General features: G+C 45.3%; 1 protein-coding gene across 1 annotated transcript in view; it reads left to right on the top strand.

The window, feature by feature from the left end:
- Rab31 (RAB31, member RAS oncogene family) overlaps window positions 1–26,155 on the top strand; it is a 129,792-nt gene that overhangs the window by 43,220 nt on the left and 60,417 nt on the right. Inside the window, exons 2-3 of the mRNA XM_028873986.2 lie at window positions 4,767–4,846; window positions 11,421–11,502. Coding sequence (XP_028729819.1) covers window positions 4,767–4,846; window positions 11,421–11,502 — 162 coding nt within the window. The remainder of the gene's footprint in view (window positions 1–4,766; window positions 4,847–11,420; window positions 11,503–26,155) is intronic.

The following is a 26,155-nucleotide window of genomic DNA, read 5'->3' as shown; positions in this document are numbered from 1 at the left end:
AGCTGCGCTCTTCGCTAAGTTAGGTTTATGCAATTGATAATAATTAAAGATTACATATTGATTATTAATGTACTCAAGAATTTTTCACTGAAGAATTTTTTGAGCAATGATAGTTTCATCAAGACATGGCCCCAGTGTAAACGAGGCACATGGATGTTGTGGGTGAATTGCATTCTGTCGACCCCAGGGTAGATTTTACTCAGCTCTCCCCCTGGCTTGTGGAGTCAGATTCGGTTTCCTTCTGCTGTCTCTCCAGCAGGAGCAACCGTGTCTCCACTCATCCGGGTCAAACAGTAGCCCCGTCTTCATAACATGCCGAGTAACCTGAGCTGTGCAACGTGAGACCGCAAAGGAGGCGTCTGACCACTGAGCTTTCAGTTTTCCTTTTGAAGAAATTTGCGCTTGGCTGGGGGATTGCTTTAACCTGATAGGAGCCCGTCAGGAAGGTTTGACAGGGACTCGGAGCACGGGGCATGTGCTTCTGACTTTCCCAACCGCCTTGCTGTGTGACCTTAAGGAGGTCACACGAGCTTCCGCTTTTGCAAAACCAGAGGATTAGACAAGACAGGCTGTGATAGTCTCAAAATATAGAATGGAAAAACTCTCCGTAGACAAGTTTCCATTACCATAAGCTTCTAAAAGAACAGTGGTCTTTAAACTGGGGGGCAGCCAGGCTTTTTCTTTTCTTTTCTTTTCTTTTCTTTTCTTTTCTTTTCTTTTCTTTTCTTTTCTTTTCTTTTCTTTTCTTTTCTTTTCTTTTCTCTTCTCTTCTTTTTTCTTTTCTTTTCTTTTCTTTTCTTTTCTTTTCTTCTCTTCTCCCCTTCTCCTCTCCTCTCCTCTCTCTCTCTCTCTCTCCTTTATTTTTATTTTATTTTTTTTTGAGACAGAGTCTCTCTGTGTAGCTCCAGCTGTCCTGGAACTCGCTCTGTAGACCAAGCTAGTCTTGAACTCAGAGATCTGCCTGACTCTGTCTCAGGAGTGCTGAGATTTCTCTGTCTTTTTTTAATGGATTTTTTGCCCCCTCCTTTTTAAATCAGTAGGCTTTGTTTTTCTTGCTTTCTGCTTCTGTTTCCATGTGTAGCAGTCATGACTCACTCGTCTTTTCCTCCGTGAATGCGGGTCACAGTCCAGTTGTTCCTGTAGGTCCATCCCAGTCAGGTGCTGGCAGGAAAGGGAAGTCCTAGAGGGCATTCGGGGCTCTTCAGCCAGCAGGTGAACCTGTCGTCTCCTTGTGGTCACCGGTGGAACAACAGCTTCCTGAAGACAGTCCACAGATCCCAGAGGCTCAGCTGCTTCTCTACCCATCACCACTCAGAGACATTTCTTGGCCCTATTCTTTACAAAATGTCCTGTTTTCTAGCCAAATCAACATATTTTGTTGTATCTTGCCTATGAAATGTATAGGCGGTAGATATTGAATCAAACCGTGAAAGTAAGACAAGACAACATGTACATTTGACGGGTATCCAGTTACATTTGAGTGGGCTTGCTACCCTAGCTCACCAGAAAAGCAGGCGTTTCACCTGGGCCATCTCTACAAGGCAAGGAGCGGATTTGACACTTGTAAGATGGTTAGCAGTTCCACCAGGAAGGGTATTTTGAGGGCTGGCCTTCAGGCAGGCTCTGCTGCACTGATTTGTGGACTTGGGGCATGGAGTCAGAGCAGAGCCCCTGGGACCCTAAATGTGTGCTCCCCGGGTGAGCATCACACCGGAGAGGATGCCGTATCTGTCGCTGCCAGGTGGAGAGTCTGTCCCAGGGCCCTAGGTGCTGGGGTGGACATGGGTGGGCACCTCTGAGTGAGCAGACACTCTCTGCTGTGCACCCAGAATTTCTCTGGGACCCCTGCAGACAAGGAAGGGTATCCTACCGTCTCCCACCAATGGAGTCGGCAAACCAGGGAGGTACTGATCTCTCTTATCCTCTCTGTTGGCACAGAGAAGGCAGGCAGGCCTTGGGGAATGCATATTGGATGAGTGAAGAATGAGTACATTGATGGAAGGTCCCTGAGAAAGAATTCTTAGAGCATAAACCATGATGGAAAAAAAAAAAAAAAAAAAAAAAAAAAAAAGGAAGGGGTATGAGTACAGACAGGGTGAGGTCCCCACGCTGCCTGTGTGGCAGCTTCCAGGACGCAGTTGCTTCCTGGAGGAATGCGTGCAGCATGGGGTGTTTTCTGTGCCTTCCTGGGCAGGGCAGGGCAGGGCAGGGCAGGGCAGGACAGGGTATTGCAGCTGTTTAGTTTCCGTTTCTCTGGGGGAGGCATGGATGAAGGAGTTCATCTGTAGGAAGGGCTTAAAACAGCTGAAGAGACAAATGAGCCGTCACTGGGAGGCTGGTGAGGAACCTGGGCCAGAGTCCACGGGAGAGTGTAGGCCAAAGGCAGCAGGCGTTGATTAAAGTCTTAACGTTCTTTTTTTTAAAATCAGTTCATAGTCTCTCTTTCTCTCTGGCTTGCTCATCTCTGTGACCCCCCCCCCCATGTTTTCAGATCACACCCAAGCTCACCCCACTCTCTACCCTAAAACTACCTCCTGGAAATGCCCTTAGTTCTCCTGGCCCGAGGTCTTCCTTTGTTTGTACTCTCTGGTCTGACTCTCGGATGTTGTGGTGTCTCCGCCGCTGCCATGCACCAGCCATGACAGATACGGCATCCTCACAGGTGTGATGCTCACCCGGGGAGCACACATTTAGAGTCCCAGGAGCTCTGCTCTGACTCCATGCCCCAAGTCCACAAATCAGCACAGCAGAGCCTGCCTGAAGGCCAGCCCTCAAAATACCCTTCCTGGTGGAACTGCAAACCATCTTACAAGTGTCAAATCCACTCCTTGCCTTGTAGAGATGGCCCAGGTGAAACACCCGCTTTTCTGGTGAGCTAGGGTAGCAAGCCCACCTGTATGTCAGAGAAGGACTTGAGGGAGTTCTCTTCTTCCATGTGTGTCCTGGGAATTAAACTGGGTTCCTCAGGCTTGATGCGTGCACCCTGTCTGAGTCATCTCATCGGCCCCTTGATCAGAATACTTAAAAAAAAAAAAAAAAGTATGAGTGTTTTGCCCACATGTATTTTATGTGCACCATGAGTGTGCGCAATGCCTGTGGAGGCCAGAAGAGGGTGTTGAATCCCCTGGCACTGGAATTACAGGTGGTTGTGAATTGGCCTGAACCTTGCGTGGATCCTCTGCAAGAGCAGCAAGTGCTATTAATGAACGAGTCATCCCACCAGCCTCCAGCTTTGGGCTTTTAAAATCACACCTTTAAGCCAGGAGGCGGTGGCACATGCCTTGTGAGGCCAGTTTGGTCTACAGAGTGAGTTCCAGGACAACAAAAGCTACACAGAGAAACCCTGTCTCAAAAAACCAAACCAAACCAAACCCAAAATGACTCCTTTAGGAGTAGGGGATGTGACTCCGTTGGTCAGAGCAGAGCGTGAGAAGTGCTCAGAGCCTTGGGTTTGATCTCTAGGGAGGTAAAAGCAAGGCTTGGGGTGCATCAGCCCTGCATTCCTAGCACTTGGAGAGGTGGTTGGGAAGGTCAGTTCAAGGTCATCTTTATCTGCACAGGGAGCTTGAGACTAGCTCGGGCTAGAGACACTGTCTCATAACAAATAAATGAATGAATAAACAAGGAAATGAAGAAACAAGGTCACATGTCTACCACATGAGAACCAAATATATCCCTTATATATCTCTAAGGTATCTGGGTTAGTCAGCTTTTTATTTCTAGGGGAAAACACTTGTGACAGGCAACTCAAAGCAGGGAAGCTGTATTTTGTCTCCCAGCTTCAGAGGTTCAGTCCATAGTGCCTTGAAAGCCCTGGAGGTTGTTAGCTGGAGTACACAATGCCCTTTCATGGGGAGATCCTGGTGTCTGTGTATGTGGGGCTTCCCCCTCTACCCAAAGGGGGCTTCTGCCTCAGCTTATGTAGCCTCTTCCTTCCTACACATGCCTGATGTCTTAAGTCCTGGCTTCCTAAAAAGTAGCCCTCTCTTGCTTTCTAGAGTGCCTTCCCATGACACCTTTTTCAGGCTTGCCCTCCACGGCCTGCTGTTTTCTGTCTCAGGCAGGAAGTCATTTGCTGCCTCCTGCCTTTCTCAGGCGTGAGTCGTCTCTCCAGACACTGTTAGTGTCAGCTGTCTGGGCTTCGCCCTTGTGAATTTGTGTCTGTTGTTCCCTAAACCGATTCACAAGGGTTTGGACAGGAAGTAGAGACACATGTCTGTGCTGGATTTTCACTGTGTAAGGGATCCCTGTCTTGACCAGCTTTAAAGACTTGTTTAGTCAAGAAAGGGCTGAGATGAGACCTTTATAGGGTTCAGCAAAACCGGAGGTTTATATCCAGTCATCAAACTCTAAGATGTTGGAAATATAGAAACTGGAATTTAGAAGTCTTCCATGGTGTTCCCTAGAGAGGCAGATTAACCTGACAATGTGACTTTGAAAAAAAAATACCTCAGCTCTCTTTCTAACAACATGGCAGGATGCCAAGCGTCTTCTCTAGACCCTTCCTCTGTACTCCAACCCTGGAATCATGTGAATTATGAACATGCTAATTGCTGCATGTATGTGAGATGTGTTTCTAAATGTGCTTTCACCATGCTCGTTTTCTTTTTAGGAAAGAAATGCATTTACGTTATAGAATGTTCTAGTAGGAGATGGCAGACGTCCTCCTCTGCTCCTGAAGTTCCGTCACTGTGCCCCCTTGTCACATGTTCATTTCAGGTCACAGGTGGCGGATTTTCATGGCTAATGCTTTTATTCTCTTCTAGGACACGGGTGTTGGGAAATCAAGCATCGTATGCCGGTTTGTCCAGGACCACTTTGACCACAACATCAGTCCCACCATCGGGTAAGTGACAGACATGTGTGTCTCTTTTGACATTGTGTCTTTTTAGGGCAAACACTTCTAACTCCATCAATGAGAACTGATCTCAACACCAGAAATTTAGGGCTATTCTTGTTAATTTTTTTTTTTTCTTGCCAACCTTCCTCCTCCTGAAGGACAAGACCATTTTCTTGACTATTGAGACAGTGGATCTGAAAAGCAGGTTGCCGTTATCTCCAGATGGGAGATGCTGTGCATTGTCGGCTCCTGGTGGGTGGCTAGATTGCCTGGTTTTCATCCCCAGGAAACTTGACTTATGAGAGCTGTTCTGCTTCCTGCCTCCTTTGCTCCTCACTGTCTTCCAGTGTCTGGCAGACTCAGCTCTCCCGTGTACTTAAGGGTAGCTAAGGCTTTTCCTGACACAGTTACCTTGCACTCAAATTTTCTCTTTTGGAATTTTGAGAAAATGTTTCTAAGCTCCAGGTTCAGGAAAAAATAAGGCTATCAGGAATACTTCCTAAGTGAAACATAGACTCATTGGAGGATGACGGAAATGGAATTCTTAGTTTCCAAAAGCTTGATAGATTACCTACCCCAAAGCGTGTTAACTCACTGAGCCAGAATTCTGGCCCGAGGACTCGTTTTGTTTAGTTTTTATGGCACTTTCAAAAATTTTTTAAAAATTTATTTAACTTTATTTTATGAAGGTATCAGATCCCCTGGAACTGGAGTTACAGACAGTTGGGAGCTGCTATGTGGGTGCTGGAAATTGAACTCAGGACCTCTGGAAGAGCAGTTAGTGCTCTTAACCGCTGAGCCATCTCTCCAGTCCTGGCACTTTCAAAATTTTCAGCCCGTGTATCAGTTACATTCCTTCTGCAGTGCCGAATAGCCGTGGGAGAGGGGAGGGGAACATGGCTTACGCTCGCAGAGGGTTCAGTCCATGGCTGCCTGGCTTTGTACGTTGCACAGAACACCATGGTAGCAGAAGCACAGAGTGGAGGTGAGCTGCTGTTCACTTTGTAGTGGCCAAGAAACAGGGAAAGAGAAAATCCAGGAAGAGGCTAGGACAAGATATAGCATCTGAGAACGTGCCCTTAGTGACCAGCTCCCTCGACCTAGACTTCTTTTCCTACTTTCCTTTTCTTTTTCTTTCTTTCTTTCTTTCTTTCTTTCTTTCTTTCTTTCTTTCTTTCTTTCTTTCTTTCTTTTTCTTTTTGGTCTTTTCGAGACAGGGTTTCTCTGTGTAGTTTTGCGCCTTTCCTGGAACTCACTTTGTAGCCCAGGCTGGCCTCAAACTCACAGAGATCCGCCTGCCTCTGCCTCCTGAGTACTGGGATTAAAGGCGCGCGCCACCACCGCCCGGCTCTTCCTCCTTTTCATTAATGTTACCCTATTATTAGCCCTTCAAAGGATTAATCTGCTCATCAAGTCAGAGTCCTCGGGATCTAGTGGTTTCTGGAAATGCTCTCACAGACACACCCAGGTGCATTCCACTGCTCCCTTAGGTATTTCTTCACCACAGCCGATTTTGAAGAACTGAGAGACTTTGTGCTTCTGGGCTTTCTTTCTTAAGAGACCCATGGATGCAGAGTGGTGGGCTTTGGCCACCTGCTTGGCCAGCCAGAGCCAGGCACATGCTACGGGGCGATAGATTCTCAAGCTTCAGGATTTCCTATGACTTACTATTACTGTTTTTTTTTTTTTGTCAGTATAATTTTCTCGCCTTATCGGCCTTGCTGGATTATGTTACCTGCCTGATCTTGTGGACGTTTCAGTTCATATCCCTGACCCAAGAGTTAGTTGTGATGGTTTCCACAGGTCGGAGCACATAGGTGGTCACAGAGCTGCAGACTCGACTCAGGCCGAGCCAGGCAGAGCTGTGGCTGTGGCTTCAGCATGATAGCACTTGTGTAGCATGGCTTGATCCCAGCGCCACCAAAAACAACCAGACAGACGGATGACAAACCAAGGGACTTTGTTCTCAAAGCCTACCTTGTTCTTCCTACTGAAATCACATTTGGAAAAGGACATCATCATCATCAGGAATGATGATTCAGAAGCATTAACCCATGTCACCTCAGCGACTCATACTAGTAGTCATGCCGATTGTGAAACAGGTGATTCAAGGGCCCTGTCCAGGCATGAAAGCTGCATCCCTGGAGCTTGCTGCACAGCCTGCACACATGATCATGCATGCGGCAGCTCTGTGAGTAGGAGTCTGTTTTCCACAGCAGCTGTTGCCTTGTGAACCTTGTTTTATTACATTATAAAAGAGTACTTATTGGCGGAGGGTGATGTTTGCATGCATGCCACAGTGTACACGTGGAGGTCAGAGGACAACCTGAGGGAGTGGATTCTTTCCTTCCACCCTGGGGGTCCTGGGGGTCAAACTCAGGTGTTCAGGCTCAGTGGCACACACCTGTACTCTGCCTGAGCTGTCTTCCCAGCCTGCTCTGTGAATCTTGTAAGTTTTAGGAGCATGCTGGGTCTTCTGAGTTTTCTTTACTTCTTGAGACTTCTGGTTTTCCCTTCCTTTCTGAGTCTTTTTTTTTTTTTTAAGATTTATTTATTTATTATGTTTACAGCATGTATGTCTGCAGGGCAGAAGAGGGCACCAGACCTCATTACAGATGGTTGTGAGTCACCATGTGGTTGCTGGGAATTGAACTCAGGACCTCTGGAAGAGCAGTCAGTGCTCTTAACCGCTGAGCCATCTCTCCAGCCCCCCTTTCTGAGTCTTATGAGCCTCCCCCTCCCTCCAGGAGGGATGTTTGAAATTGGGTGAACTATCTGAACAGCAGAGTGTAGTGAGAATAAAGATGAGATGCCATTTTCTACCTATTGTAACGGAAAATTTGGAAGGTGTAAAATGGTTGTGGAGAAGACCATCTCATAGTTATTCGTGTATAGGTTGGTATAGCCTGAGTTTGGCATGTGTATCAAACATGAAGCTTGATTTTTAATAATTAAGTTTAAAGCTGCATATGGTGGCATCTACCCATGATCCTAGCATTCAAGAGGTTAAGGCAGGAGGATTATGAATTTAAGGCCAGCCTTGGCTGCATAGGTAGTTCAAAGCTGTCCTGGGTTATATAGTAAGACTCTGTCTCAAACAAAAATAAATAAATAAAAATTAAAATTAAGCCGGGTGGCGGCGGCGGCGGCGGCGGCGGCGGCGGCGGCGGCGCACGCCTTTAATCCCAGCACTTGGGAGGCTGAGGCAGGCAGATCTCTGTGAGTTCAAGGCTAGCCTGGGCTACAGAGTGAGTTCCAGGACAGGCGCAAAGCTACACAGAGAAACCCTGTCTCAAAAACAAAAACAAAAAAAAAAATTTTTTTTTTTTTTAAAAAGACAAGGGGGTAGGAAGGTACAGCCTAGTGGTAGAGCAGGTAGTTAGTGATTATAGTTGAAACTCTGTGCTCAACCCCAGCAATCACCCCACAAGTAAATAAATAAGTGAAAAAGAAGATAGAAAAGAATTAAGTCTGTGGAAACAGTCATATAAGGCCACAGCATCTGCCACAGAACCCTGAATAGACTCATGACATGGCATGCAACATCAAGTCCTTTTAGACAGTGAGATTGATCAGTGCTCATTGAAAAGGAAAGGCTCATGGAATAGAAAGGGGGATACCTAACATTATATAGAGCACAATCCATTTTCCAGTTAAGAGTTGGTGTAAAAACAGTTGAGGAAGGACTTTTTAGCAGTAGCCATGGCTAGGTGCTGAACTGGGGGTTGATTTTTATTTCCTTCCTTCCTTCCTTCCTTCCTTCCTTCCTTCCTTCCTTCCTTCCTTCTTTCTTTCTTTCCTTCTTTCTTTCTTTCATGTATATGTGTGCTCTATAGACTTTGTGCCAGGAGAGGGCATCAGATCCCATTACAGATGGTTGTGAGCTACCATGCTGGGAATTGAACTCAGGACCTCTGGCAGAACAGCTGGTGCTCCTAACCACTGAGCCATCTCTCCAGCTCCTTCTTAATTTTTATTTCTTGAATTTTCTTTTTGTGTGTGTGTATGTGTGTGTGTGAGGTATACACATTGCTTAATGGAAAAGAATAAGGGTCCATTTTTAAATCTATTTGCTTTTATCAGTAGTTTGGAAGGTCTTGTTTAAGTCTTTTAAGAAGGAAATGAGTTGATCACTAAGTGTCAGATGTTAACCTTTGGTGTGAGCGTATATGTTGGTGGTGGGTGTGGAATTATAGGGACTCACTTGAGGTTTCTGCAATTAGCTTCTTATTCTTAGGAGAACCAGAGGCGGAAAAAAATAGTGCTGTGATGAGCCCTGAGGGCACTGTTGAGCTCTGTGCTGGACCATGCTGGGTCATAGAGAGTATGGGCAAGACTCCCTGAGCTGCGCCCTCCCAAACTGTAGACTGTGTCATTTAAGAAGAAGAACTTTGTTATGACATCTCAAAAGTTACCTTGATTCAATGATGGTACCTCACACGTAGTCTAGTTCCTGATGTGTCTAATTGTCGTTAGTTTTGATTTTCATTTTTGCAGTACTGAGAATTGAGCACAGGACTTCATTCATGCCAGTGAATATTCATGATGAATATTACATACCATACGCCACAATCCCAGCTCCTCTAAATGTTCTTAAAACCATCTTTAAAACTCTTTCCCCAGCTCCAGAATAAAGCCAAGGCTCTGATTCAGCTGTTTTCTCTTTTCTTTTAATTTAGATTCTAGAAACATCTCTTGGCCCTTTATTTTGTTTTTCATGATATTTGAAGCACCCACATCAGTTGACTTATGGAATGACTCTCATCCTACACTTACCTGCTTGCTACCTTATGATAACATCCAGACTAAACTTCTGTCTTGAGGTTTCTATTGCTGTGAAGAGACACCATGACCACAGCTACTTTTATAAAGGAAAACATGTAATAAGGTGGCTTATAGTTTCAGAGGTTCAGTCCATTATCACCAGGGTGGGACATGGTGGTGTGCAGGCAGATATGGTGCTGGAGAAAGACCTGAGAATTCTATATCTTGATCCAAAGGCAACAGAAAGTGAACTGCACGCTGAACTTTAGCATAGGAGACCTCGAAGCCCACTTCCACAGTGACACGCCTCCTCTAACAAGGCCACACCTCCCAATAGTGCCACTTCCTATGAACTTATGGGGGCCAATAATATTCAAATTACTATAGCATCTTTGGCAGAAACCACACAGGTGGATGTGGATGTTTCTTAGCCAGCTCAGGAGCTTCTCATAATGTTGACAGGGTGCTGGCAATGCTTACTTAATGAATGGGAAACTTTAGTGCACAGAAGAAAGGACATTAAATATTCTGTGTATTTGATTTTTACACCTCTCATGAGCCCAAAGAAAATGCTTGTTCAGAGGAAAGAGGTAAAAAAGAATAGCAAGTGTTTTATGATTTATTGATACCTTAAAGTGCTTCCCTTTTAATAGAAGCATGAAAGTGTTTTGTTGTTTATCCCTGTGCTGGATAGTCTTATGTCAACGTGACCCAGGCTAAAGCCATTTGAGAGAAGGGAATCTCAATTGAGAAAATGCCTCCACAAGACTGGGCTGTAGATAAGACCATAGGGCATTTTTTTTAAAAAAAAAAAATTAATAATTGATGGGGGGGGCGGGGCGGGGCGGCGCAGCCCATGGTGGGTGGTGCCATTCCTGGGCTGGTGGTCCTGGGTTCTGTAAGAAAGCAGATTGAGCAAGCCATGAGAACAAGCCAGTAAGCAGCACCCCTCCATGGACTCTGCATCAGCTCCTGCCTCCAGGTTCCTACCCTGTTTGAGTTCCTGTCCTGACTTCCTTCAATGATGAACAGTGATGTGGAAGTGTAAGTCAAATAAACCCTTTCCTTTCCAACTGGCTTTTTGGTCATGGTGTTTCCTTGCAGGAGTAGAAACCTTAACTAAGTCGATCCCTAAATCTATGCAGACTGGTTGAGATTTGCATATATTTTTCTGTACTTGCTACTAGTATTGAATTCATGTCAGCACAGGGAATATGTTAAGACAGCTTTCTGTTTATGCTGTTGATGTCAAAGTCTTAAAGACATAAAATAAGACATTTTTTTCTCTCACTTGTTATAAGAATATGGCTTTAAAATCTAAGATTAGATACTTAACATTTCTCTCATATCTAGAGACTATTATTCTAGGACAGTTGACTCTGTTTCTAAATGCATTTTCATTGAAAGGTTTTATGTTTATTTTATGGCTATCTGTATTTTGTCTGCATGTGTGTGTACACACCACGTGCATGTGGTATCTGAGGAAGCCAGAAGAAAGTATTGGAATTCCTAGAACTGGAGTTGGAGAGGGCTGTGAGCTGCCATGTAAGTTCTGGGAACCAAACTTAGGTTGTCTGCAAGAGCAGCCAATGCTCTTAACCACTAAGCCATCCCTCCAGCCCACACATTCTTTTTTGTTTTGTAACTCCAGCTGGATTACATAAAATGTAGACTATTTTATTTATAGCAGCACAGCCCTCATTTCTGCTTCCAAGGGGGCAAGAATTCTTGGGGTCTTCTTGAGGCTTAACATTTAACTTGAGTTCATGAGTTTCTGTGAAGGTTTGATAATGCAGGGTTTTGACTTTCTTTTCAGGGCATCTTTTATGACCAAAACTGTGCCTTGTGGAAATGAACTTCACAAATTCCTCATCTGGGACACCGCTGGCCAGGAGCGGGTAAGTACACGCTACTTCTGGCTTTCTAGAGACAAAATGGAGCTAGCCTCTGTATTTTGATAAGTTGTGGTCTTCTGTATTGATCTCCATCTGTTATAAAGAGAAGTTTCCTTGGTGAGGGGTGAGGACTATACTTATCTGTGGGTGTAAACACAAATGTTAAGATTGTTGTTAGGAATTATGCTGGTTTATAACCGTGGTAGTTGTAAGTTGACCTGGGCCAGTAGGTTCTTCTTCAGTGACAGGATCCTAAGTGGGAGGTGGCCAGGAGATGAGAAGATAAAGAAGAATGTAGGAAAGTTTGGCATCAGGAGGTCTTGCATAAGCTGTGTCTTATGCCAAGCAAGCTTGTTAAGGAGTCCAGCATCTTATATACTATTTTCAGGGGTAAGAAATGGGACGAAGTCCGCAGAAGCTACCGTACAGTGGGATGAAGTCAACAGGAAGCTTATCAGGCGATGTCGCACAAGGGCACACAGGGTATCTCAAAAGCATTGCAGTCGGAGCACACAGAGGCCTTGGGGACTGATACCCACAGCCCCACACTGTGGGAAGAGTTGGGTTCTCAGGACCTGAAGCCGAAGCCCCCTCAAGGCCTTGGCCTCAGGCCATTATCGTCTCTGCCAAGCGTATTTCTGGTTTTAGAGGAGGAGCTGTGTTCTTTCTCGAACATCAGGGTCTCAGGGAAAGCCTTGATTCAACCCAGCCCTCAACAGTAGTTTCTCCTCCAAGATCCGTTACTTCTCTAGCCCTGGATAGGTGGCTGGGTTTCCGGGACAAGACTTGATTTCCCTTTCCTTGAGTGGGTCTTAAGTCCAATTAGACAGCTGTTGGGCATTGACAAAGGATGTGCCCTGAGGGAGACCAGCTCCCTCTTTTTCCCCCAGGGTACTCTCGAGGAGGGAGAAGTGAGAAGTATGTAGATAGAAATATAGAGGAGAGAGACAAAACATGGGTGGTGATGGCACACACCTTTGATCCCCTGCGGGAGGCAGAGGCAGGCAGATCTCTGTGAGTTCGAGGCCAGCCTGGTCTACAGAGTGAGATCCAGGACAGGCACCAAAACTACACAGAGAAACCCTGTCTCAGGGGGAGAAAAAAGAAACATATAGCTCAGGAGGGCCTCTCCTGTGTCTACTAAAGGGCTATTAAAGGAACACCAAGGAGTGGAACAAAAGATCTCTCCCCAGCACAGCCTAGTGCAGACCATTCCAGGTACCTGGTGACCATGCATGTGGTCAAGCCATCCCCTAATGCAGCCCTGCTGGGAAAAGCAAGCTCAGATCTCACTAGGAAGCTTTTGTGGGCTCCACAGTGCACCACTACTGTACCCACAGAGTTAGCATGCCATGCTGGCTCTTGTTGTGGTTCCTAGGCATTTTAGTTAGGTGGGCCTGCTGGCTGCATCCCTTCCTTGGAAGCTTACATGGCACCTTTTGGTATCATGAAAGCTGGTCCTCCAGGAGGAGGCTTTTAGATCAGTTTCGACTCGGGGGCCTCTGGGTCCTGTTTCTGAAGTGCGTGATGTCTTCAGCGATGGGACTTCGTTTTCACCTCTGGGGGTGCAACCAAAGGCAAGAGCGATAGCCTGTAATGTGTTGGGAGTCTCATAAACAATCCTGACCACCAACTCCTCTGAGGGCTTCTCATGCCTGGTTTTGGTAGATGGTTCTTGTCAGCTCAGATGGAAAAATTTCATTTAGACTATTCTGTATATATTAGACACCGATTTAAATGTTTTATAGGTATTTTTAGGTAAGTAGTTAAAACTGTGATTCCGTTATAACTTTTTCATACATATTTACTGTTAGTTTATGCCCGCCTTCCTCACCCCTCTCTAGTTAGACCCCGCCCATCGTTCCCATTTACGCTATCAGATCACTGTACCCTGCTGTTCCCCTCTCCATTGCTCCCCCACTCCAATCCCCACTCTGGCAACCGATTGTTTTCATTGTGTCCCGGAGGTTTTGTTGGGTGGTGTTTTCATTTAAATTTCATTCCAGAAAATTTTTTTTATTTCTTTCTTGATTCCGTCCTTGATCCAGTCATACATTGCTTGTAGACAACAGATTTTGTTTCTTGGTCCATTCTGTCTGTGTGGTGTTCTGAATGAGAATGGCCCCTATCAGCCCATATATTTGAATGTTGGGTTCCCAGTTGGTGGAACTGTGTAGGAAGGATTAGGAGGTGTGGCCTCGTTGGAGGAGGTGTGTCACTGGGGGTGGACTTTGAGGTTTCCAATGCCCATGCTGGGCCCAGTCTTGCTCTCTTTCTGTCTTCTGCCTGCAGATCAGGATGTAAGCCCTCAGCTTTTTCTTAAGTGCCCTGCTTACCTTCTTGTGTCCATGCTTCCTGTTATGATGGTCATGATCTAACCCTCTGGAAATGTCAGCAAATGCTTCCATTATGAGTTGCCTTGGTCATCAAGTCTTTTCACACAATAGAAAAGTAACTAAGACAACCTATTTCTTTTGATTGGAGAATTGAGGCCATTCATATTTAAAGTTTCTATTGAAATGTGTGTGTTAATTGCAGTGATTATGTTGTTGATTTTGGGTGGTGGTGTTTGTGTTCTCAGTGGTAGTGATTATGGCTTTGTATTTCTTTCCACAGTCTCTTGGATTTGCTCATTTCTTTCTTCAACCTGAAATACTGCTTCCTATATATGTTTTAGGTTTGGTTTGTTGGATATACCTTTTTTTTTTTCTAGGCTATTTATATCATGGCAAGTTTTCTTTCTTCTTAAACTATGGCGGATAGTTTTTCTGAGGGTGTTAGCCTAGGTTGGCTGGACTGGAATACACTGCTCCAGGCTCTTCTGCCTGTCAGAGTTTCCACTGAGAAACCAGCTATTATTCTGATAGATTTTCCCTTATATGTAACTTGTATTTTTTCTCTTGTGGTTTTCCGGACCCTTCCTTTATTCTGTCTACTTATACCATGGGAATTTTCTGTCTGGTCTTGTCTATTTGGTGTTCTATATCTGTATGAATGTATCTTTCCTTTGGTTGGGGACGTTGTCTTCTATGATCTTGTTGATGACCTGGTCTATGCCGTTGACTTGGGATTCTTCCTCCTCACTGATGCCTATGATTTGGAGGTTTGGTTTGTACATGATGCCCTATGGCTCCTGTATGCCCTTTTCCTGTGTTTTTAATTTTTTCTCATATTCCTCGCTAATTTGGTTCAGATCTTCTACTTCTCTTCTTCTTGTAGGGCTTCCCTTTGGGTTTTCTAGTTGAGTGATTAGGTTTTTCAGTTCCATCTTCGTTCCAGCTTGAGTCCTCTTCAGTGTTTCTGTCTCCTTATTGAATTCTGTTCTCAAGTCCTGGGTTGTCTTCATTTCCATCAGCCTTGCTTGAGTTTCTCTGGGCATCACGCAGGCATTTATTCTAAGTTCTACTTTCACTGAGCTGTCTCCGTGTCCATCCATCTTTAAACTCCTTGAATTCTTTGATGGAGTTTAGGATTGTTCTTTCTAATCCTGTGTTCTGGGTCTCATCTAAGTAATTCCCGTTGGCGAATATCTCTACAGGACTGGTAGGTCATGGGGGAGATCCTGGCTCGATCTTTCTTGTTATTTGTAGCTTTTTTGATGGGATCTGGGCATGTGGACTTCTTTTGTGTGTTCTCTGTCTTATGTGGACAGAGCAGGTTGGGACAGAGGATGTGTGAGCTGGTTGGTTGGGCTTGGAGGCTGGAAATGACTGAGGTGGAATTAAACCAGGTGGACAGAGGGGCCCAGGCTGGTGTGGAGGATGTGCCCCTTGGTCCAAACCTGGAGTGTCAGGGTAGATCTGTCCGGGCAGAGAAGTGGGATGTGGTATGGGAGGTGCCTGGTCTAGAGATTGGTTGTAGTACAAGCAGGTGTGGCCAGACTAAGCTAGGACACTGGATCTGGGCCCTGGGCTGGATCTGGAGGGTTCCGAGGGGTCAGGCAGACTCACTTCACTAGACCCTGGAGAAGGTGTACACGATATGGCTGGGTGGAAAGTTTGGATGTTCAGCCTGCTTTCTCCTACAGCCTAGAACCACCTGCCCAGGGGCAGTACCCCCCACAGTGGGCTGGGCCCTCCCACATCAATCATTAATCAAGAAAATGCCCCCCAGCCCAACTTGGTGGGGGCATTTCCCCAATTGGGGTTCCCTTTTCCCAAATGACTCTAGCATGTTGACCAGAAACTATTTTATGTTGACCAGCTTCTATGTTAATTCGCTTAATGACCTTGTCTGTCTCTAAAAGCCGTCTGTTTCTTGTCTTTCTCTCAATGGAAGAATAATCCTTAATTTTCATTATCTGATTCTTATACAGTGCTCAGGTAATATTCATCTTATGGAAGTCCTCCCTTTAAAACTGAAGTTCTTTTTTTGTTTGTTTGTTTTTTTTTTTGTTTTTTTTTTTTTTTTTCGATACAGGGTTTCTCTGTGTAGCTTTGCACCTTTGCTGGATCTCGCTCTGTAGACTAGGCTGGCCTCGAACTCACAGAGATCCGCCTGCCTCTGCCTCCCGAGTGCTGGGATTAAAGGCGTGCACCACCACTGCCTGGCTAAAACTGAAGTTCTAAGCCGGGCAGTGGTGGCATACACCCCAGAGGTTGAGAGACCGAGGAAGGAAGATCTCTGGGAGTTTAAGGCTAGTCTGGTCTACAGAGTGAATTCCAGGACATCCAGAACTACACAGAGAAACCCTGTCTGGAAAAACAAACAAATAAACTGAAGTTCCAGTAATTTTAGAGTAAAGCATTTTAAAGAATATTTTAAGAATTGGATCATTTCCTGGCCTACAAATGCTAATCTCATTAAAATATCTGTTCTTCTTCAGCTGCTAAATTGAGAGCAAAGATTTTTTTTTCTTTCTTCTGGTGTTTCAAGAGAGGGTTTTTGTGGTGGCATTCCTGCTGAGCTGCACCTGGCCTGGCTCTGGAGGAACGCTCCCCCCCCCCAGCTCTAGTCCTTCCTCTGTTTAGCCACACCTTTTGTTTCTCTTATCACCCTATGTGAATCTTGTCTGAGAGTCAAGGATCCAAGAGTCCCCCAAGGATCAAAGGCCTATGCAAAACTTGGTCCAGGAAACCTGGAAAACCATGGTACCTGATAAATCAAGTAATTTGCACTTGGCATTTGGTCTCCGGGAGCTCCTTTTGGGTTGCTTTGAAGGTACGGAAATTAACTGGCTAAACTGTAATAGAGAGTAAATAAAAAATGCCCTAGGCGAAGGGAAAGTGCTTCATTCCCTCCAGGCTAGACCTGCCCCCTGCAGCCACGAAAGGCTAGATTCATTCTTAAGATGCCTCTGAGTCTTCATTCAATGAACCCTCCTGAACTCTCTCTGTAGACCAGGTTGGCCTTGAACTCACAGAGATCTACCTGCCTCTGCCTCCCAAGTGCTGAGATTAAAGGCGTGTGCCACCACCACCTGGTGAGGGCACAGACTTTTATAAAGTGCAGGCCTGGGGACCTTCTCTAAGCTGCCAGTCAGCTGTGCCTGCTGATCCCCAAATCCAGGCAACATATTCACAGAGAAATGTGTGCCTAGAGGGTGGCTCATGTCTTCTCACCTGGGTTTCTTTGCAGCTGATTGGCTGTTTTTTACTCGCTTATCTGTTTGGCCTCTGGGTTGTCATAGAAACTCCAATGAGTTTTGCCCAGTTGCCTTGGCCATGAAACAGGTGCTTTTAAGAAGGATGCTCGGTCAGTTTCACCGGAAACCCGCTTGGCAGGAGCAAGCAACAGTACTGCTTCTACTGTCCACTGACGTTCCTTGTGACTTGTGTGTTCAGACGTTGCCCGAATGCCCTGGATGTGATATCCTCTCTCCCCTGTACTGTGGTGTCCCTGGGCCTACCCTCATTGACAAGCGAGGTCATACATCACAGAGAGGTCGAGGATGCTGCTACTCACAGGCACATGGCAAATGAGGCATAAAGCTGAAATCTGTCTGAGCAATCTGGGTCCAGGCTTTCCTTTTTATTTATTTTTAATAGAAACCATACAGTTGAAAACAAAATCACCCACCCAGTTATTTCTACTGTTGGCACAGCCTGTCTGTCACTCCTCAGTCGCCTTTCTGTGCATTGATAGCTTTCTCGGGGAGGTCATGGCTCTGAGATCAGCTGTTTCCTTTGGATTGTACTGTGCCACCTAAGAGAGACTTCTGAGTGGTCTCCACAGAGCACTGCTGTTTACTGACCTGCCCTAGTGAGCTGATTGCGTTCAGTGAATTCGGTACTCCATCCCACTGACTGTGGAAACTCTGCCCAGTTTCTATGTCAAAGGGAAACAGCACCAGGAAAATTTGTTGATATTTCTAATAATCTTAATTTCTTTTTTTTTTCTTTTTTCTGTTGGTTTTTCTAGACCAGTCTGGCCTCAAACTCACAGAGATCCACCTGCCTCTGCCTCCCGAGTGCTGGGATTAAAGGCGCCCGCCACCACTGCCTGGCCATAACCTCAATTTCTAATTGTCTTAGTCTATTTTCCTAACATTTGGCTGCTATGGGTTTTGGGCACTGCTGATTATATTAACGTACGTGTGTGTGTGTGTGTGTGTGTGTGTGTGTGTGTGTGTGTGTGCATACATATGTATATTATTATGGTTCTGAATATGGAATGGAGCCACCTCCAGCCCTACATTCATAATTCCTAGGAGCACTGTGTGGCAGTGATATCCATCTTTGTGCTGCTGGGAAGGAGGTTTCCGGTTTGGCTAATGATTTCAGGTGGATGTTTTCAGAATAGAGGAGGGTGTGTGTGGGTGCCAGCTGCAGGGCCTACAGCCGTCGGTCGGTCTTGCTTCCCCTCAGTGGCCTGACCTGGTTATTCTCGGGCTGGCCTGGTGTGCTGTCCTTCGATGGAGTCTCCAGTCCGTCCAGCTTCTCAATTGTTTCTGCAGCTTGTTGCCAGCTTTAATTGTGGTTGTAATGACATTGCCTTATGGAGGAGCTAAAAATAAATTCTTGGCCACTGCCTGTGCCTATTGCTATTTGTTCTGTTCTGTTTCATTAATCATTGGAGTCCGGTGGATTTATTACACACACACACACACACACACACACACACACACACACACACACGTCTTTGTAGAAATCTGCCACCATCCTCCTCTCAGAATTTTAAACAAGCAATGTCTTTGGGGCCACATTGTAGCAATATAATGACACGGGTTTCAGTGCTGGCAGAGGGTGAGCACTCTGTTAGTGAGTCACTGTTTGTTCACCTGGGAGGGGAGTGTGCCAGCTTCTGCCTGGCACGCACAGTGTGCTAGCGAATGCCCTGCTTGCTGTCCAACACCAGTTCTCTTGTATTTGTGGCACAAATTCAGGTAGTCTGCAAGTTATTTTCTCCGTGAGCACAGACATCCATTCCTTCCCGGTTGAAAGGTGTGTTGGGCCTTGATAGGCAACCTGTATCTTGCTTTCTTCATGCAACCTGAAATCTGCAAGAGCAGCCAGTGTTCTTAGCCACTGAGCCACCCCTCAGTGGCTAATATATATATTAACAAAACATTAAAAATGAAAGAAACTGTAAGAAAAAACAATAGTAACACTATAAGGAAGCCAGAGCTGGGTGTCACAGGTTTGTAACCCCAGTTTCTCAGGAGGCTGAGGCAAGAGGTTAAATTTCAGTCACGCCTAGTGGCCCACACCTTTAATCCCAGCACTCGGGAGGCAGAGGCAGGTGGATCTCTGTGAGTTTCAGGCCAGCCTGGTCTACAGAGTGAGTTCTAGGCCAGCCAGGGCTACACAGAGAAACCCTGTCTTGAAAAACCAAACAAATAGACAGATCAAGAACTTCAAGGCCTTATGGGGTTAGGGTGAGTTCAAGGACTACTGGGCGATTTAAGAAGGCCTGTTCTCAAAAATAAAAGGTGAGGCTGGGGGCAGCTTGTGTCTGCAGACCTAGCGTTTGAGAGCAGCTGAGGCAGAAGGATCACCATGAGTTTGAAGCCAGACTGGGCTACAGAGTGAGACGGTGTCTCAAAACAAAGTAAAAAAGGTTGGGGAGGCTGGGGCTGGAGAGAGAGCTCAGCAGTTAAGAACACTTGCTGCTCTTACAGAGGACCTGGGTTCAGTTCCCAGCACCCACATTAGACAGTGCACAACCATCTATAACTACAGCTCCAAGGGATCTTACTCCCTCACTGTGGACCGATCCTTTTCTACATTATGAATATGTATTACTCTCATTGGTTAATAAAAAGCTGACAGGCCGGCAGCTGGGCAGGAAGTTAGGTGGGAAAGCCAAACTGAGAATGATGGGAAGAAGGAGGGTAGAGTCAGGGGAGTTGAGAAAGAAGACAGCCAGCTGCTGACCAGGCAGGACATGTAAAAGATGAGGTAACAAGCCATGAACCATGTGGCAAAGCATATATAGAAATATGGGTTAATTTAATTATAAGAATTAGCTAGTAACAAGCCTGAGCTATTGGCCAAATATTTATAATTCATATTCAGCCTCTGAGTCGGTTATTTAGGACTGTGTGGTCAGGACAGGAAACATTTGTTTACACTCCCTCCTTTGGCCTTTTGGGAACCTGTGTTGTGGGGAGCCTACTAGAGAAGACCACTCAGATAGTTTATAGCCTATCAAAAATCTTTATGCCAGCCAGCTGGGCTACACTCAGATATTTGGGATCCAAGTATAGCCCTGAGCGTTTAACAAGCAGTAATTCTCAACTTGTGGGTCATGACCCCTTTAAGACCGTTGAAAATATCAGATATTTACATTATGATTCATAACAGTAGCAAAATTACAGTTGTGAAGTAGCAATGAAAATAATTTTGCCGGGCGGTGGTGGCGCACGCCTTTAATCCCAGCACTCGGGAGGCAGAGCCAGGCGGATCTCTGTGAGTTCGAGGCCAGCCTGGACTACCAAGTGAGTTCCAGGAAAGGCGCAAAGCTACACAGAGAATCCCTGTCTCGAAGAAAAAAAAAAAGAAAAAAAAGAAAATAATTTTATGGTTGGGGGTCACCACAACATGAGGAACTGTATTAAAGGGTTGCAGCATTAGGAAAGTTGAGGACCACTGGGCTAGAGCAAGGAAGGGGTTTTTAAAAGCAAAAGCCACATCCTGGTATCTTGCTCAGCAGCTGCTGGGGTTGGGGCAGGTTTTACACAAGGAGCCAAGATAAATTCGAGCTGGGGCATCTTCCCCAACACACCCCCTGACAGGGTTCCTCTGTATAACAGCCCTGGCTGTCCTGGAACTCGCTGTGTAGACCAGGCTGGTCTCGAACTCAGAGATCCACCTGCCTCTGCCTCCCAAGTCCTGAGATGCACCACCACCACCTGGCAGCTGGGGCATCTTGACCGTGGTTTCCTAGAATAGAGTTGGGCAATTTTCCACAGGGTTTATCATCAAGGAGATCAAATTCTAGTCAAACCTAAAATGACCACAGCAAGAATACAAGATGGTGGAGCCTCTGCTCTGTCTTCCTGACACACCTGCACTCAAATGCACATACCCATGGACATAAACCCAGACACATAAAATGCAATTTTAAAATCTTTAAAAATAAACCTAAACTTTATACTTACAGAAACACTACAAAAGTAACCCAGCAATTCACTAGGTTGGTGTGGCCACAGCTAGCTAAGAAAGCCCAGGTTCTTAGGCGATTCAGAGGCGTAGTGGAGCTAGCAAAGGCCAAGCTAGAAGGTTGTTTCAGTCCGCACTGCACTCACCAAGGTATGTGATGACCAGAGGCAATCTTGCGTGTAGTGAGGAAGTGGGTGTTTCGTAATCTTCAGTAAGAGGAGCTGTAAGTACAGCATGGAGTCCAGCAAAGGCAGCCGTGAAGAGTCACGGCTGATAGTTTAATCTTCTATGGGCCTCTGTTGGGTTCTCTGTTGGGGTCTCAACCAGTTTGTTGGAGGGGCAACTTCACAGGCTTGATTCAGACATCGGAAGAAGTGATGGTGGACGTTTTCTGCAGACTGCTAACATTCACACAGGGAACAGAAGGGAAAGCTTTGACTTTTCTCTCTGAGCCTTACCCTGGGGAGGAAGTTTTGGCATTCCTCCAATGGTCGAAGGCTGTGGGGTCCTTGACGCGGCCATGCCGGCCCCACACATTCACTCGGGACCTCACTTAGGCTTTTCCTGCTTCCTACCGGGAACAGTGTAGAGAAAGAGCTGGTGAAGGGAGCCACGGCTGTGGAAGTCTCCTTGCTCTTCCTCTCTCACGGCCCCCTCTTAACTCCTTCTCGACTCAAACTGTGGCCTTGTCCTTCTTGTCTCAGGCTCCAGTTGCCTTGGGAGCCGTGGAACCCAGCTTTTGTACGATCTGGGCAAGCCACCCTGGTGGCTTCGGTGGTTAGAAGCCGTAGTTACAGAGCATGCTTGTGTCTGCATTTGCTTCTTCGTCACTTTGTTGGTACCTGGAGTATTATTATTCACCTCCTTTCTTTTTCCAAAGCTCAGCTTCTTCATCTAGATCCAGTTCCCATACACTTCATGTTTACAGTGTGGAGGTCGGTGGGGTCTGCAGTATTCAGAATTGTGCAACTGTTACTGCAGTCATTTGTTGTTGTTGTTGTTTTTTAGAACATTTTCATCTTTATGGAAAGAAACTAGGGACACATTTGTCCTTAGTTAGTGTTTCCATTGCTGCAGCAAAACACCATGACCAAAAAGCAAGTTAGAGAGGAAAGGGTTTATTTGGTTTTCACTTCCACATCACTGTTCATTATTGAAGGAAAGTCAGGACAGGAACTCAAACAGGGCAGGAACCTGGAGGCAGGAGCTGCTGCAGAGGGAATGGAGGGGTGTTGCTTACTGGCTTGCTTCTCAAAGCTTCCTTAGCCAACTCCCCCCCCCCCCCACCCCCCGAGACAGGGTTTCTCTGTATAGTTTTGGTGCCTGTCCTGGATCTCACTCTGTAGACCAGGCTGACCTCAAACTCACAGAGATCCGCCTGGCTCTGCCTCCCCGAGTGCTGGGATTAAAGTTATATGCCACTGCTGCCCGGCCTTAGCCCACCTTCTTATAGAACCCAGGTCCGCCAGCACTCAGTAGGCAAAGGCAGGCAGATCCCTGTGATTCAAGGCCAGTCTAGTCTGCACAGCAAGTTCCAGGCTAGCCTAGGCTACTTAGGGAGCCAAACACCAGCATTCATCACTTTTTCCTTCTACCTGTCTGTGTGGTGAGCTGTCTCCGTTCCTGTTACTATTCTTTCTCCCCCATGGTGGAGTCCGCCCACAAACTGTGTGTGAATTGTCAGATGTCATATAACTGTGAGTAATGTAGCGCAGAACCCATGTTTAAGCATAAAATCTATGTGTGCTTCATATCTATCTTTTATATACAGCCCGAAAGTAAAGCTGCGTAGTGTTTTATTGTTACTGGCACCTTGTGGCATTCCGTCTTCAAATATTGGAACATTTTGAACTTTCAGAGTCTATACTGTGGACTGTTTATTTGTTCATTGGCTGATAGGCATTTGGGATATTTCCACTTTGGGCTATTATGGGTAATGGTGCTGTGAACATTTATGTTTCTGTGTGGGTGTGTGCTACTTGAGCATCGTGGGTAAAATATCTAAGAGTCGACTCAGTGGGTTATGTGGTAGCTATGGTTACCATTCAGAAGAGCCTGTGGTTACCCAAGTGGCTATGCCATTTTAGATTCCCACCAGTAATGCTCAAGGTCGTAGCTGCTCCACATTGTCACCGGCCAGTGTCACCAAAATGCACACTTATGTTTTCTTCCAAGATTCTTATAATTTTGGTACTTACTCATGCTTCTGCGCTGCACTTGGAGTTGACTTTTGTGCATCTTGTGTGGAAGGGATCCAACTTTACTTGATACGTCTGGCTAGTCAGTTGTCCCAGTGGGACTTATTGGAAATGCTACTCTTTGCCCAGCTGACTACCTGGCACCTTCATTGAAAAGCCGCTGAGCATCAATGTGAGGCTTTCATTCTGGCCTTGAGTTTACTTCCCATGACCTAGACGCTCACCCTACACCAGTACCACGCCACTCTCAGGACCATCTTTGTTCTAGGATTTGAAAAGAAGTGTGAGCTCTCTGATTTTCTTCTTTTCTGAGCTTGTTTAGACTCACCTCATCTGTTTAGACGCACATTTCCACTGAAAATCAGCCTTCAGAGAATCGGCTTTCACAGAGAAGCCAGTCAGGTTTTTTAAACTTAATTTTTAAAACTGCATTTTATTCATCTTGTGTTCTTGTATGTGTGTGTATGTGTGTACCTCAGGCAGGCAGCTTTACCCACTGAACTATCTTTTTGTTTGTTTGTTTGTTTGTTTTGTTTTGTTTTGTTTTGTTTGAGACAGGGTTTCTCGCTGTAGTTTTGGTGCCTGTCCTGGATCTCTCTCTGTAGACCTGGCTCTACCCACTGAACCATCTTGCTGGACCATTAATTTTTCTCTTTTAGTGTCTAAAATAATGGATTTCATATATGTCTATCTTTGTGATTTGCTCATGTTCATCCAACCGTTACCTCTTTTGACCTGCCCTCCGTTTGTGTCCTGCTGGCGTCCTCCCCCAAACTTGTCCCCTCTGCTTTCACTTCACACATATATAAAATTGTATATAGAGTCTGTATATGGAAGAAAACATTGACTATTTGTCTGTCTCCCCCATTATCCTCTCTTGATCCCCCTCTCCATTTCTCTCCTCTTTAGAGGATTTTTCCTCTCCTTCATGTCGTCCCTTCTACTTTCATATCTATCTATCTATCTATCTATCTATCTATCTATCTATCTATCTATCTATCTATCTATGTATCTATGTATGTATGTATGTATGTATGTATGTATCTATCATCTATCTATCTACCTATCATCTGCCTATTATCTATTATCTGTCTCTACCTACCTGCCTACCTACACACACACACACACACACACACACACACACACACACACACATATAAATTAATTTAAAAAATTTTACATATGAGAGAAATATAATATTTGTCTGAGTGTGGATTATTTCACTTATTTTCTTGAAAATGATGTCATTTCATTCTTCTTTAGGGCTGAGTGAGACTCTGTTGTGTGTGTGTGAGTATGTGTGTGAGTGTGTGTGTAGGTCACAGTGTGTGTATATCATAGTTTCTAATACATTCATCTGTTGGTAGACATCTCGGCTGGTTCGATGTCTTGGCTGTTGTGAATAGTGTTCCAGAAGCCAGGTATGTGTCAGGATTCCTGGTCATGCCAACTTACGTTTCTTTGGGTGTGTACCCAGGAATGCCATGTGACTAGATCACATGGCAGCTGTAGTCTCTGTTTTTTGAAGATCATCCATAGTGACCTCAGTCGTGGCTACAGCACCTTTCTTTCCCACCACCAGTGCTTAAGGATTCCCACATCTTCACCAGCCTTTGTTCTGTATCGTCTTTCTGATTGCAGGGAGATGGAATCCCCGTGTAGTTTTGGGCTTGTAGTTCTCAGATGGCTAAATATTTATTTCTTTTGAGAAATGTCTGTTCAATTTATTGGCCCATTTAAAATTTATTATTTATTATTATTATTATCGTATGTGGGCATGATGTGTATGTGAATGTGTGCGTGCCACACTTCATATGTAGAGGTCAGAAAATAACTCTGTGGTTGGTTCTCCTTCCGTGTGTGTGTGTGTGTGTGTGTGTGTGTGTGTGTGTGTGTGTGTGTGTGTTTCCAGGGATCGAACTCAGGCCATCAGGCTTGCCCGACAAGCACTGTTACAGGCTGGGTCATCTCATTGTCCCAGTTTGTCCATCTTATCATTTATATGATTTTTTTTATCATGTCTGGCAATTATTTCTTTTGCTATGTCAAAGACTTGGTCAGTTTATCCGTGCCTCACCGGGTAGGCCACACTGGCCTTGGATTTACTGCATTTCTCCTGCCCAATATTCCCGAGTGCTGAGATTACGGGTGTGCCACCATGCCCAGCAGCCATTTGTCAGGTATCTCCTGGGACACTGGAATCTTTTGACAAAAGTCCTTCTTTATGCCTATTTGTTGAAATGTTTTCCTCTGGCAGGTTTAATGTATTTGATATTTAATTTTTTCATTTTTTTAAAAAGATTTATTTATTTATTATGTATACAGTATTCATTCTGCCTGCACATATGACTATAGGCCAGAAGAGGGCACTGGATCTCATTCTAGATGGTTGTGAGCCACCATGTGGTTGCTGGGAATTGAACTCAGGACCTCTGGAAGAACAGCCAGTGCTCTTAACCTCTGAGCCATCTCTCCAGCCCCTAATTTTTTCATTTTTATTGAGACAGGGTCTCACTATATAGCTCTGGCTGTTCTGGAACTTACTATGTACACGGAGACACCCTGGAACTCGGAGATCCACCTGCCTCTGTCTCCTGAGTGCTGGGATTGAAGTTGTGCACTGCTGATCCTGGCCCTCAAAGTATTTGGTCTTTCAGTCAGGTCTTTGATCCATTTTGAATTGATTATTTTGAGAGGCAGAGACCTAGGTTAAGTCTTGTCCAGAGACAGATGCAATCTGAAACTATATACCCCAACATTTACTGCATATACATTTACAATCCTTGTATTTTCTTGATGGATTGTTCCATTTTAATATAGAGTGACCTTATTTATCTCTTCTTAATAATTTTGGCTTGGAATTTATTTGGTCAGACAAAACATATGTACTCTTGCTTGTTATCAGCCCCCACCTGC

The sequence above is a fragment of the Peromyscus leucopus genome, chromosome 13 (assembly GCF_004664715.2).
Source record: "Peromyscus leucopus breed LL Stock chromosome 13, UCI_PerLeu_2.1, whole genome shotgun sequence".
Taxonomy (NCBI): Eukaryota; Metazoa; Chordata; class Mammalia; order Rodentia; family Cricetidae; genus Peromyscus; species Peromyscus leucopus.
The sequence above is the reverse complement of the archived record's forward strand: the minus strand, read 5'-3'. Positions and strand labels throughout refer to the sequence as shown.